General features: G+C 35.7%; 1 protein-coding gene across 11 annotated transcripts in view; it reads left to right on the top strand.

Annotated features, from left to right (window-relative positions):
* LOC125225041 (myocyte-specific enhancer factor 2) overlaps nt 1-13,756 on the top strand; it is an 82,947-nt gene that overhangs the window by 55,860 nt on the left and 13,331 nt on the right. For 10 of the 11 annotated variants that reach the window (XM_048128536.1, XM_048128534.1, XM_048128537.1 and 7 more), the window contains 3 exons: nt 6,150-6,279; nt 8,541-8,678; nt 13,687-13,752. In XM_048128536.1, coding sequence (XP_047984493.1) covers nt 6,226-6,279; nt 8,541-8,678; nt 13,687-13,752 — 258 coding nt within the window. In that variant the 5' untranslated portion in view covers nt 6,150-6,225. Of the gene's footprint in view, nt 1-6,149; nt 6,280-8,540; nt 8,679-13,686; nt 13,753-13,756 lie in introns of those variants that run through there. The other variant, XM_048128542.1, reaches the window with a different exon arrangement.

The raw sequence follows: 13,756 nt of genomic DNA, 5'->3' as shown, positions 1-13,756 counted from the left end.
GCTTTATTTATACATCAACCTAAATATTTAATATTACGCACAATATTCACTGAAGCCCGTCTCAATCGACAATAATTTATGAACTCCACGAAAACTTCGGAAAATTACGTTCAAATCAAAAGGTAGCTTGTATGTGACGCTCCATGTATAAAGGATCTTAAACCCTTTTAAAACTCTTTATTGACTTGAAGCAGAAGAAGATTATGGACCCCTTTAAAACGGAAAGCCACAGTCATGGTATGAACGCGTTTATCGGTATATAGAGCGCTACCCACGCGTGGGTGAGCGTAGAGGGTTGGTGTTATTCTAAACGATTGTATGCCAACATTAGAATTGGCCAGTGTAAATTGTGATCTCAAGGTCTATACCAACTACACGGAATGGTAGAAAATATACTGGTTCATCTAAGAGAGAGCGTTTGGAATAACAGGACTACCTACGCCTCGTGTGAGGTATGATTATCGAAAAATTTACCGGACATCCCTTTTTTAATGTAATTTATTTACGGATAGAGGATTTGATTTTGTACCTCCGTTAGCGATGGACCAACGCCGTTGGTAACCAAAAGTGCATGTCAGTTTTAGGAAAACTTTTAGAGCACTCAATATAACAAATACAAGTAGGGACATTAAAGAAAGATACTCACACTCATTTATTGATGATATTCTTAAAATATTACATGTCACTATACGTAAAATAAATAAACAAGCTTGAATTATGTAAGGTACAGCGGGGCAAATCTCGACTGGGGGACAATTATAACTAATCCATTATTTCCATTATTACACTATGATGAGTTCTATATGTATCCACTGAACACGCCTACCATATATAATCAGTGGACACTCTATTTAATAATACAAACTTTGTAAAACATGGAAAAAATGGACCAGTTACATTACGCTGTACCTTAAGTTTTTATTAATCGTTTGTTTTACCGTTCATATTCACTTATGTATTTGTGAAGGGATAAAACTAATTTCGGCACGAATGTTTTTATAAGTTAGATCTTGCCAAATATTATAACCTAATAAATCTCTCTCTTCGCTATACCTTTTATTAAGAACTTCGCAATAAGTTTTTTTTTAAGTCTACACAGAACTTACAGTGGAAACTGTTTTCCAAAGAAATAGGTCAAGTAAATGTTCACCCACATCCGTACGTTGAAAACGCCTGCGTGCTTCCGCGTGCCTGAAAGTGTTAGTGCCGACTACTGCCGACGATTTGCATAAGTATGCCTGTGTGCGTAGCCGAATGCACAAACGCTCACGAAACGCTCACTATGATATCTCTTTCGTAGCTATCTATCCCTATCGCTCTTACGTATTGGCGCGACAGAGCCAGACTACATTTATGCGGCGTTTCGGTGGCGTTTCGCGTCGCAGAAATGCCATTCGGCTACGGTGCCTGTATTGGTTTGAAAGTGAATGTATAGTAAGACTGTGAGTGTAAACACCCTGTAATAAGTATATTTATTTGTGTTTATATTTATACGATACATGTTTTTATTTCGGTTTTTAGCTGTCCGTACCCAAGATGGCAAAAGCAAGCCCTTATTCGTCACGTCCGTCTGTCTTTCTGTATGTCTGTCTCTTCATTATGTCAAAATAGGATATGTATTAATAATGTCTTTAATAAAACTTACACGCGTTAGGGTATTAGTCATTAACTGTTTGTTGAAATAATTTATTGTGCAGAAATTGTGTTCATCATGTACTTAATACTGGGAAATAACACTTGCATTCACCCATAGTACATATGAATGTACCTATAATAAATTACAAATTTCTTCATTCTCTGCAAATTATTACCTCGCTTTATTACGTGCAACATTGTATACCATAAGTTTACTACTTTAAATCATTTAGATAATACTGTTTAATTATTTATCAACAATTTATCTGTCTAATTCAGCCATAATAAAAAGATACATTACGTCATTTAAAATTCACTACTACCTAGTGTTTACGGGTTCGCAGTTTATCGCAGGACAGAGTAGTCGTTACACATTGAATATAGGGTGCCAGGACATATATTCGTATTCCTTGCATAGTGCAGGCTAATTTGTGAACCAGCTTAAGCATAGCAGCAACTACCTTATATGGGTTGCTGCAGGCCTATGATGCTTGCAATTATTATCACTTACCAATGTGGATAAACAATCCGTCACGTTCGCAGTTTTGTCAGTGTGAGTGTGTGTCAGTCAACTTATATAAGGTACAGCGGGTCAAATCTCGACTGGGGGGCAAATATAACTGGTCCATTTTTTCCATGCTTTACAATGTTTGCATTATTAAATAGAGTGTCCACAGGCGTGTTCAGTGTATACATTTAGAACTCAGTGTAATAATGGAAAAAATTGATTAGTTACAACTGTCCCCCAGTCGAGATTTGCCACGCTGTACCTTACGATAAACTTTCGTGAGGCATATTCAAATATTTAATTAATAATCGGTTGTACTCACGTTATTACATGTTTGGCGGCAGCTATACTCCGAGCGCGGAGTGTTAGCCGCCGCGAGCACTCATAGTCTCAATACTGAAGACGGGCTTCCTAAATAATGGCCCGAAACATGTCGCAACAGTCGCGACATAATAACGTGTTGCAAACTTATTTTGGATAAACTTTATCACTAAAGTACGAATGAAAGGCGTCGAATGTCAACTTTGACTCGTCTAGGTATGACAATGAACCCTGCGTCCATACTCGCCATAACTCCATCGTGTCACTTACGCCAGTTACGTCTAATCACGCATCTGGTCATTACGACGTATCGTTCCGTATAAACACCGGCCGACCTGTGGTTTGCATCACTTATGGATGCGAAATTGTCTGATACGTGGTTCGTGGCACTATACTGAGTATTTTATAATGTAGGACAGATTATTATAGCTTAAGAGAAAATAATTATTTCACAAATGTTTACGTAAATTGTTATTTAATTTTATTTGCAGTTTCTTTTTATGACTGGCTACACGAATTCTAATAAATTTTAAACATAAATACTACTGGCATGATGATCTGTCTAGTGGCAGTAGACACGGCCTTTGAAACTGATAGTGTTGAGTTCCTAAACTGGCAAACGCCATTATTTTGTGTGCTGTACGAATATGACTGTGTACTGAGCTCATGTATTCATAAATATTATATTCTGCATAACACACGTGCGTAAACTCTCACCTGTATTCCCAAAAGCGGTTGGCGGATCACATAAAACGGCCCTAGTTTCAGTGCTTCTCTCAGCAATTAAGGAACTGACATCTGTGTTACAGTCCATTTCTCAAATATTATAGTTTGGCCAATGAAACCCTTAACTTGCTCGTAGTCTTAAAAAACCGAAATATGCTGTCATATATTAAAGAAAAAATTACGGACACCACCAGTAGGCCTAGCACATGCATGATGGCCGCGAGAGTATGTCGCCGCGAGATAGATCACACGTCTTCTTCTGACTGTATTAAAGACATAAGGACGGGTAGTCTATCTCGCGGCGACATACTCTCGAGGCAATCATGTGCTAACCCTGCAGTGGCGAAGGCCTGATTCCGGCTGGGATAAAAAACACAAATCAAAATATTTGTTAAAAATAATTTGATTTGTTCCCATAGTTGCCTACTTGTAGTCTTATTTTATTGGTCGTTGTTGACTGTACATAATTCTCCGTCAAACGAAGCTACCAGCATCATCCCTTTTTACCCACGGCTCATTAATTTATTTCTTGTAAGGGTAACAAAAGCGTAACGCCGTGTAAGCGAAGCTAATGAGAGTAATGAGCGAAAAAATCTTTGTGAGGACGGAGGTGTTGGCTGAAAAACGAATAGGTTAAATTAAGCGAGTCGTATTAGTATTGAAAAACGTTAAAACACAACTTATTGCCTGCAATAAGAGTGTACGCAGGGGATAAGTATTTAGGGCGGAAAAGGGGAAGAAAAATGGAAAAAAACTACTTAAACTGAACCTATTTAAAGGCCCCTATCGGAGTATACGAGGATATGAGAGTTGACGTAACTCAACATCAACATACGTATATACATATCAAGGATAATTTATATAGGATTTACAATCTTAATACTAAGAATCGTACCTCATTTTTTTAGCGCCACCGATTAAATACTATCATAACTACACTGATCATCATCATCATAAATATAAGAGCTGGGCTCTTGTCGGTGAAACTACACTGATGATGCCTACAAATTATTTTTTTTCTCAAAATGTGTATTGACGTGATATTTTGATATTAAAATAAAGAAGCATGTCATTTGTTCTTATAAAAAATAAAAACGTAAAAATATTTGGGGAAAATATGATTTTGGCCACTTCCAGGCTGCGAAACAGCGCCATCTAGTTTTAAGCCTAAAAGGCCAATTTCAGGGGTACGCTTTTTTGTATGGGATTTGTCTGTCTCGGTATTATAGAGGTATGGTCCTTGATACATATATAGATAATGTTTGTGTATATGGTGTGCGACATAAATTGCTCTTATTCTCAGCTCTTACCCGTTGGGAGCAATATGTACAATGATAATATTTGGCTTCACTTGAGGTCGAGCTGAAAAAAAAAACGATGCACAGATGCGTCTTACCACTAGTCTCCGCAAATATACTTCGTACGCAATATCAGATAAAATCATACTATTTTTGCAAGACCCAGAATATATTATTGATTGGCGCAAATAAGCTCACAAAAGCTTCACTGGTCGTTCGAGCCGGATAATAACGCCATCTCTCGAAATTTAGGAACTCACCAGTTTGTCCGGCATGCTGCGCCTGAGGTTCGGAATAGCCGGGGGCATTTGCATAATGACCCCAGTATCAGCATTTTAGTACGGCACGACCCCGTTTTTACCTAACCGCGACAGTTTTCCTACTGAAGGATGGACGCTCGGATTGTGGCGTAAACAGATGAGGTTTTTCCTAATGATATAGCCAATATGCATACCTACTTGTTATTTCCTGTCCTAAATATTTGGGTACATTGCAAAATAAATCGTAACACCAAATTGATAAAGGGCATTTTGTGACCGGCTCCAATAATACCATACCACAGATTTGATTTTACTATCTAGGTTGCAAAAATCTGACAATTTGGAAAGTCAAGTCATACTAAAAAATGTGGCAACCGGACAGACGGACAGAGTCGCACCATAAGGGTTCCTTTTGTACCTTTTTGGTACGGCACCTTAAAAACGAGAAGAAGAAATTTTTAAGCGCATTTTACTAGAAAATCTGCCAGTCTCGTAACATTTTCACATTACACATAGATACTATTTCTACTTTCATAAAATATCCATGCAAGCATACTTAATAATATGTTCTTCGGGGTATGCACTATAATTTAAATAATGTAGACTGTATAGTTTCATACAAAAATGATAAAACTTATTTATTACGGCTACTAATTTAACAAATGGCTACGTTACACTTGTTTAATGACTAAAATATGCTAATACACTTAAAATTCACTACTAAGAACGCCTTTGCTTTATTTTACCGCAAACTACATTTAAACTTAAATCCGTTCCACTTATTGTTTCTATTATTAAACGTTAATTACGAAAATAAAGTGTAAAAGAATCTTCGCTAATATTTTTAGACCTACAGGTATGTTGACCGCAAGCTAATGACATTTAAATTTATCAAACAATTACGTAATTCAAATATTGTTACATACTTATCTCTATTACATACCTATACGGCGTACAATTTTCCTGCTATTTGACGTACAGACTTTCAGCAGCTACGTATATTTCATATCTTTGCGGAAACGTCATCACCATCCAGTTCAATCATATTGAACGAAATCATCCTCATGCAACCATTACTTCACCATCCGCGGAGCATAACGAGTGTAATCCTTTTAAAAGCCTGCCACATAAAGTACGACACCATAATTAATTTTCTTGTTTAACGTGTTTGTTAGTTTGACGTGTCTGTCTGTGTGTCTGTCTGTAGCATCGTGGCTTTTAACGGATGAATCGATTTAGATGTCGATTCTTTTGTTTGAAAGCTGAATTAGTTGGAGTGTTCTTAGCCATCTTTGATGAAAATCGGTCCACTAAGTACTAAGGTTAGGTTATTTATTATGTGGTTATTTTGCGATCTACTTTATAACTCAAGACTTATGGGTTTCTTTTCGGTTGTTGCAGAAAGCTGTTGACGTCCGCATAGCCAGCCCGGTTCGTTCTCGCCCGCTCCTTCACCCCCTCCAAGATTGCTGCCACCATGGGTCGGAAGAAAATACAAATATCTCGGATCACAGATGAACGGAATCGACAGGTACCTAAGTCATTAACCTTATTATGAGTTGGTACAATTTGAACATGATTTGCATGTGGCAAGGTTGTTTTTAAATAGAATTATTTATTTTCGCAAAAAATGTGTGTTTTCACGATACAGAAATAGATGCCTTCACAAGTTCACACATGCAGTTACCAACCAACACGACAAGCAATGACAAATTACCTTACTCCAGCGCTGTGTCCAGATGTAGCGTATCAACTGCCGCTGCAAAACATTATCATACAAAACTTGCCATATTTCTCTCATTCAACGTTCAAACCTAAATCATGCAGAAAAGGATTACTTTTGCAACACCCGAGTTGAAAGATACGAGTATGCAAAAATTACTCCAGTACAAAACATTATCAGAAAGGACAATGACCGCTCGCGCTGCTAATTTATTAATTACACGGTACAGCCAGCTTAAAGTGGCCCTAGAACAAGAAAATACTGAACATGCGAAGGTTTCAGTCGAAATGGTTTGAAATAAGAGACCGGCAGCTGAGGCGAAAGTAGCCAAGGTCAATTTGCTCCATGGCAATTATTCCTTTGACATTGAATTAGAATGTCTACCTGCTAATGCTAGGTTTCGTTACCTTTTTTATTCGGTTTAACATCACTGTAGGACGTTGGCATTGGCATTGCATACCATTCAATGGATTCAAATTAGCATAAAAACAATATTCCTTTTTGATGATTAAGATAAACATAAATTGCAATACTTATTTAACAAAAATACCGAGACACCAGTCGCATCGAATAAACCATCATAAGCGACCGAGATTTGGAAATAATTGTTAGAGCGTTTTCACAAAAACCGATATTTGGATCGGATAATGTAAAAATGCTCTTCACTCGATGCGCCATATATGTAGATGCCTAAAGTAATCAAAAGTTTTTTACGCACTATTGCTTATATAGTACTACAATATACCATTATAGTAAAGCTTGAGTCAGGTCAAATGATAATGATATTGACTCAGACAGTGCAATCATATATCTACATTGTTGTCATTAACCCAAAAGGTTACATTGATTATAACGATATGAAATATTCAATAGTAAAATTGTGGACATTCATGCAATTGAAGAGAATGCATTAACGTAGATATTCATGACAATGACCTAAAACAAACTTCCATAATTTACGAGTAAGTAGGTTGTAAATTAACTACTGAGTTGATTAATTAATACTTATAAAGTTAATACTTAATAAACTTTATTAATACTTAATAAAGTTTTTTAAATTCCACTTTATTAAATGAACAGAATAATCTTTCTTTCACTTGCCTTTTTGCCAATATATATTCATTTTCAGTACAGATGTGAGAAGTGGTTCATTATTTTGTCAGGTCCAGGTCGAAACTTCAGAGACCCATCTGTACTGAAAAACGTCGTACAATACACGTGCAAAAAGGAAATGTTTTAATTTATTGTTTCGAACTGCCTTTTCTTATCGTAATGTACTGTTCTATTATTGTATTGAATATGTAATAGACATTAATTAGTGTTAATCAGTTTCACTTCATGAGAGACTCTTGCTTGTGGTTGGATCAAGGGTCAGATGCAGAAGGCACGCAATCTTTCCCGCGGTACCTTCTTTGCAGACCTACCAGCTTGGGCCCTGTCCCGCTACCGGTGGCATCAGTTTTTTTTATAATATGTTCATATGTTTTTTTGTAAAGTATAGCAGGGCAAATCTCGACTGTGGGACAATTGTAACTGATCCATTTTTTCCATTATTACACTATGATGTAGGGTTCTACATTTATCCACTGAACACGCCTAACATATACCTCTATAACCGGTGGACACTCTATTTAATAGATAATGCAAACATTGTAAAACTTGGAAAAAATGAACCAGTTACATTTGCCCCCTATTCGAGATTTGCCCCGCTGTACCTTATATGTTTTTTATTCCCATTTTTAAAAGTCGAGTCGTGCCGTCGATTTTACCTTCAAATTTTTTTTATCCTAGTCCTGGCTGGCTCATTCCTTGGCCAAAGAATTGGCATTGCTATTCAGCGAGGGAATGTAGCCAGCCTCATAGGCACACTTCCACAGGGGACGGACTTGGGGGACCTCAGATATTTTTTTATTTATTTTAGTTATTTCATTTTGTTAGTTTTAAGATTTAGTTTAATTTTTGATTTAATTGCATTCTATTTAGTGTTTTTTGCCAAAGTCTTTATTAGAGAATAAATGAAATTATTCTTGTTAAATAAAAATAGTAAGATCTACTGTATACAATTCCAGGTTACGTTCAACAAGCGCAAGTTCGGAGTGATGAAGAAGGCGTACGAGCTAAGCGTGCTCTGTGATTGCGAGATCGCTCTCATCATCTTCAGCTCCAACAACAAACTGTACCAGTATGCTAGCACGGATATGGATAAGGTAGGCTATCACTTTTTTTATATTTTACGATTGGAAAGGGTAATCCACGTAAAAGTAAAGTGAGGCACGACTTCGTTTGATGTTCATTTGAACTACAGCTGCAAATGAAAGGATCTATCGGGAAAGTAACACTTATTTAGAGATATATTATCACTTGAACTTGCATCGTCAATAAAAGGCTACTTGACCTTTTTAGGGTTCCGTAGTCAACTAGGAACCCCTTATATTTTCGCCATGTCTGTCTGTCCGTCCGTCCGTCCGCGGATAATCTCAGTAACCGTTAGGACTAGAAAGCTGAAATTTGGTACCAATATGTATATCAATCACGCCAACAAAGTGCAAAAATAAAAAATGGAAAAAATGTTTTATTAGGGTACTACCCCTACATGTAAAGTGGGGGCTGATTTTTTTTTTCATTCCAGCCCCAACGTGTGATATATTGTTGGATAGGTATTTAAAAATGAATAAGGGTTTACTAAGATCGTTTTTTGATAATATTAATATTTTCGGAAATAATCGTTCCTAAAGGAAAAATAAGTGCGCCTCCCCCCCCCCTCAAACTTTTGAACCATATATTTAAAAAATATGAAAAAAAATCACAAAAGTAGAACTTTATAAAGACTTTCTAGGAAAATTGTTTTGAACTTGATAGGTTCAGTAGTTTTTGAGAAAAATACGGAAAACTACGGAACCCTACACGAAGCGTGGCCCGACACGCTCTTGGCCGGTTTTTAAAGTCTGTCGTATATGATTAAGTACTGTCCAATTAACCTAAATAAAATATTACCATATTTTATTATAACTTCAAAACAGCAAAAGATAATTTTAAAGTATACTTTTACGTAATCAGGCGAAAACAATACTGTCATGTTAATCTATAGATTATCTGTGCATCAGGTCATTCTATTCGAAAACAATATTTTCTGACTTTTTAAGTGCTTTTTAAGTATGAAGACATATGTTCAATATGTCAGTGATTGTATTGATATGCAGTAAGGTTCGAATTCGATGACGTCACTACATTGCTGACAGCGTTTTCGGTGGCCATTTTTAATCGAAAATACGTAGTCATCATACACTTTCAATACCCAAAATCTATAAATCGTCACTACTTTTTTAAAAACTTGTATCTTCGTCTGTCAATGAAAAGAAAATTGTAGTAAATACTGTATGGAATGCATATAGACTTACTGCGTTTTAACTTTGAGGAACAGCATGAGATACGAGTTTTTTTTAAAGTAGTGACGAAATATTGTTTTTCTATGTCAAATACTACAGAAGACAATCATTTTGCTAATTTCGTCTAGTAGCCTATTGAATAAATAAATAAATATATCTCCGGATGTACTCACGTTATAAAGTCGTGTCGATTTAAAACATTCTCTACGTTCGTGTTTTAATTAATCGTGACTCGTTTCGAATTTCTTATTTATCGCACTTGTATCGTAATGTACTAATTAAAATCAGTTTAATCAATCAGGCTCTTTTCTTTATTCTTGTCATGTTTATCTTACAAGATCATACGTCTATAAAACTATAATTAAATAATCTTATAAACTGAACAATATTATTAGTCGCTTTGTTATTAGTCTAACAAATAAAAACTACCGCTCAAATTAAATTATATAACAGAATATTATACAATTTATATTTTAAATATTTTGGGCATTATAATCATACTAAATTTAAGATTTTAATGAATAAATAATGACCAACAGCAGACATTTAAGTTCTAGAATGTTCACAGACCGTAACTAGCTTAGCACCATCTAATTATATTACATTAATATAATTTAATTCCAAATTAAATATACGGTTTATCTATTTACGTAAGTCTATGTAAATATTACTTTCCTAACTCGTAGGCAACTAGATATTCAATGCCATCATAGAGATTTGCAATAGTATTATGAATAATTTAAACACCCAACAAGTCATTTAGTCAGTCTTTATTAAAAAGTGTCTAAGTTTTTAACATATATTATTTTTTCCGCAATTTAATCTGGCATTTCTGTATATTCCGAAGTTTGTCAATAAATTAAAGAAACTCTTTATGTTTTCTGTTACTAATTAGTAACTACAGTGTGACCAAAAAGATTACAAATTAAATAGTGGCAACGTCGTAGTGTCCCGTTTTCTCACACATATTGATTTGAAAGGGTAAGGGTAAGGATGGGACTAGGGTTAACTCGCCTCATTCGGTGACACGCCTAATTCGGTGATACAAGCTTTGAAGCACTATTCCAAAAGACGATTTTTGGTTGTTTCACCGAATTGGACGTGTCACCGAATGGGGAGAGTTCACCCTACAATGTTGCCACTTTTTAATTTCTGCTCTTTTTGGTGAAACTGTATTATGTTCCATAATTGGGATTAGCAAATATCATAAGAAAAACCTGATAAAACACAATAGGGTAGACGTTGTTCAGAGTGTTCAGACCCACGAATAAAATCTTTATGCACAAAATTTACAAATCTTCTATAAATTATCATCAAATAATAGCTTTGACGTAACGTAATTTCACTGGATATAAAAATAATAGCACTTTTCTACTTAATACTTCATTAAATTGCTTAAAACTAGCGACATCTATTAAAACCACGGGATTTTTTTGTCAGACTATTGAGCAGGTGCCTACATATTTATTTGCTAAAAACTAAACACGTTTCGATTTCTTGTTCTGGTTTTACTCAAGGTTGCGTTTAGGAATTGACTTCTAAATATAATTAATTCTGGGTTGAAGAAGGTCAGGGATTACTTTGCAAACTAGTATAATACCAGTCGCAATATATTTGATATTTATTATGAAAGTACTAGCTTTTTCCCGCGGCTTCGCTCGCGTTAGAAAGAGACAAAAAGTAGCCTTTGTCACTCTCCACTCCATCCCTTCAGCTATCTCCACTCAAAAAATCACGTCAATTCGTCGCTCCGTTTTGCCGTGAAAGACGGACAAACAAACAGACACACACACTTTCCCTTTTATAATATTAGTATGGATAAAGGGCATAGCATTGCACCTTTTTATTTTTAACCCCCGACGCAAAAACGACGGGGTGTTATAAGTTTGACATATCTGTCTGTCTGTCTGTCTGTTTGTCTGTCTGTCTCTCTGTCTGTCTGTTTTAAATTAAAATCGCGACATAGTAGGCCGATTTTCATGAAACATGGCTAAGAACACTCCCGACTTACTCAGCTTTCAGACAAAAAAAACTAAATCTAAATCGGTTCATCCGTTCGGGAGCTACGATGCCTCAGACAGACACACACACAGACAGACAGACAAATAGACAGACAGACAGACAGACAGACAGACAGATAGACACACACACACAGACAGACACGTCAAACTTATAACACCCCACACACACACCGGGTTAAAAATGTGTACCGACAAAATATATTATTAAGTTTTCTTTGCCTTTTAAACGGAATTATTAATTATTGTACAATAGTGATAAAAAACAACTACTCCATTGAAAACATATGTCAGGTCACGTGGCATTCACATGGTTAGCGAACAGATTGTAGGTTATATCTCAATCGACGGAAACTAAATTGTATATTCTTTAGATTGCCTGAATTACATTTAATTGCCACGGTATTGATTTCCAAGCTGTACAAACTTGGTTACGAACCTCGCGTACAGCAACACACTAGTACCTAACGAATATATTGAAATATTAATCAAAGGTAACTAACTATATTAATCTATAAGCTTTAAACATAATTAGTAGGTACCTAGATGTCGGTCGAAAATTTTCTTCTGTCTAACGACAAGACTGAGCGCGATTGGCGCCAATGAAAACATTGCTTATAATGTAGCGTGTCCTTACCAAGTAACGCATGTCTATGAATATACTTTGTGTTGATATTAATGACGATGCATTTTTTATATGCATAAAGCAATTAGTAATTCATAAATGTAGGTTGTTGGCTGTAAAATAAACTTGTATTGTGTGCTTAATAATATGAAAAATGACAAATATTTATTGATAACGTAGGTAAAGCAATTTTAAACCTTCATACTGAATACAGGCTACAAAGTATTAATCAAAACTTTTATACATATTTTTCATAATGAATAACTTTTACATCATTTTTGAGACAACTGCATTTCAATAGTGTTACTAAGAACTTTACTACATACCTATATATTTTCATTATACCAAACTAAAATCATAGTTTGAATGAACGAGCACTCCTTTGTATAGTTTTCACTTACCCTCCGTAGTAAACCGACATTAAAATTTAAAGTGATGCGTTTGCGTCACCCGCTTTCAATGGAAAATAACACCAGTCTACTCTTAATCCATAATGTCACTTGAAGTAGGTATATATTCAAAATCACCATAACATACAAAAACAAGTTTTGTTTAGGTCGCTCGTGCCGACACCATAATTTTGTGTGAATCCATTGTATTCGGCTCAACTGTTACTTTATTGATTTATTTTTAATCAACAACGCCACCAAAATAATCCCACTATTAGATAACGTAAATATTTTATGCATAATAAATAATCTGGGGGCACGGCAGTGCCCCCGCCAAGTCGAGCAAAAAGAGGCACGGCCGTACCATCCTTTTCTCGAAGCATTTATTATACTATTTCATTTATTTATATCCATTGTTTACATCCACATGTAGACATGTTTCTTACGTCAACGCTGCATAAAAAGTATTTCAATAATACCGTCCCTCCTAAAAATTGCCTAATATAAATCTGCATTTTGTTTTCAAGTTCTAGAAATATGTTCTGCAACTTACTTACCCTGATATAAGTTTACATAATTATACAGGTATAAATTGAAATAGATACCATACACTAAAGAAAAAGCAATCAAGCCCCACTGGTGGCGAAGTCTAGAATCGAACCGGGTCTCCAGATATCATGGCTGTCATGCTAAACCCCTACATCACCTCAACCGCTGTGGCACCCGTCGTAAATTCTCTAGTGTATATTATATCTGAAGAAGGCTAGGCTTTTTACTAATATTGTGTTTATTTTCAGGTCCTACTAAAATACACTGAATACAACGAGCCCCACGAATCGCTGACCAACCGCAACATCATCGAGGTAC

This window comes from Leguminivora glycinivorella, chromosome 4, assembly GCF_023078275.1.
Source record: "Leguminivora glycinivorella isolate SPB_JAAS2020 chromosome 4, LegGlyc_1.1, whole genome shotgun sequence".
Classification (NCBI taxonomy): domain Eukaryota; kingdom Metazoa; phylum Arthropoda; class Insecta; order Lepidoptera; family Tortricidae; genus Leguminivora; species Leguminivora glycinivorella.
Note: the sequence above shows the minus strand (reverse complement) of the source record. Positions and strands in the feature narration are given on the sequence as shown.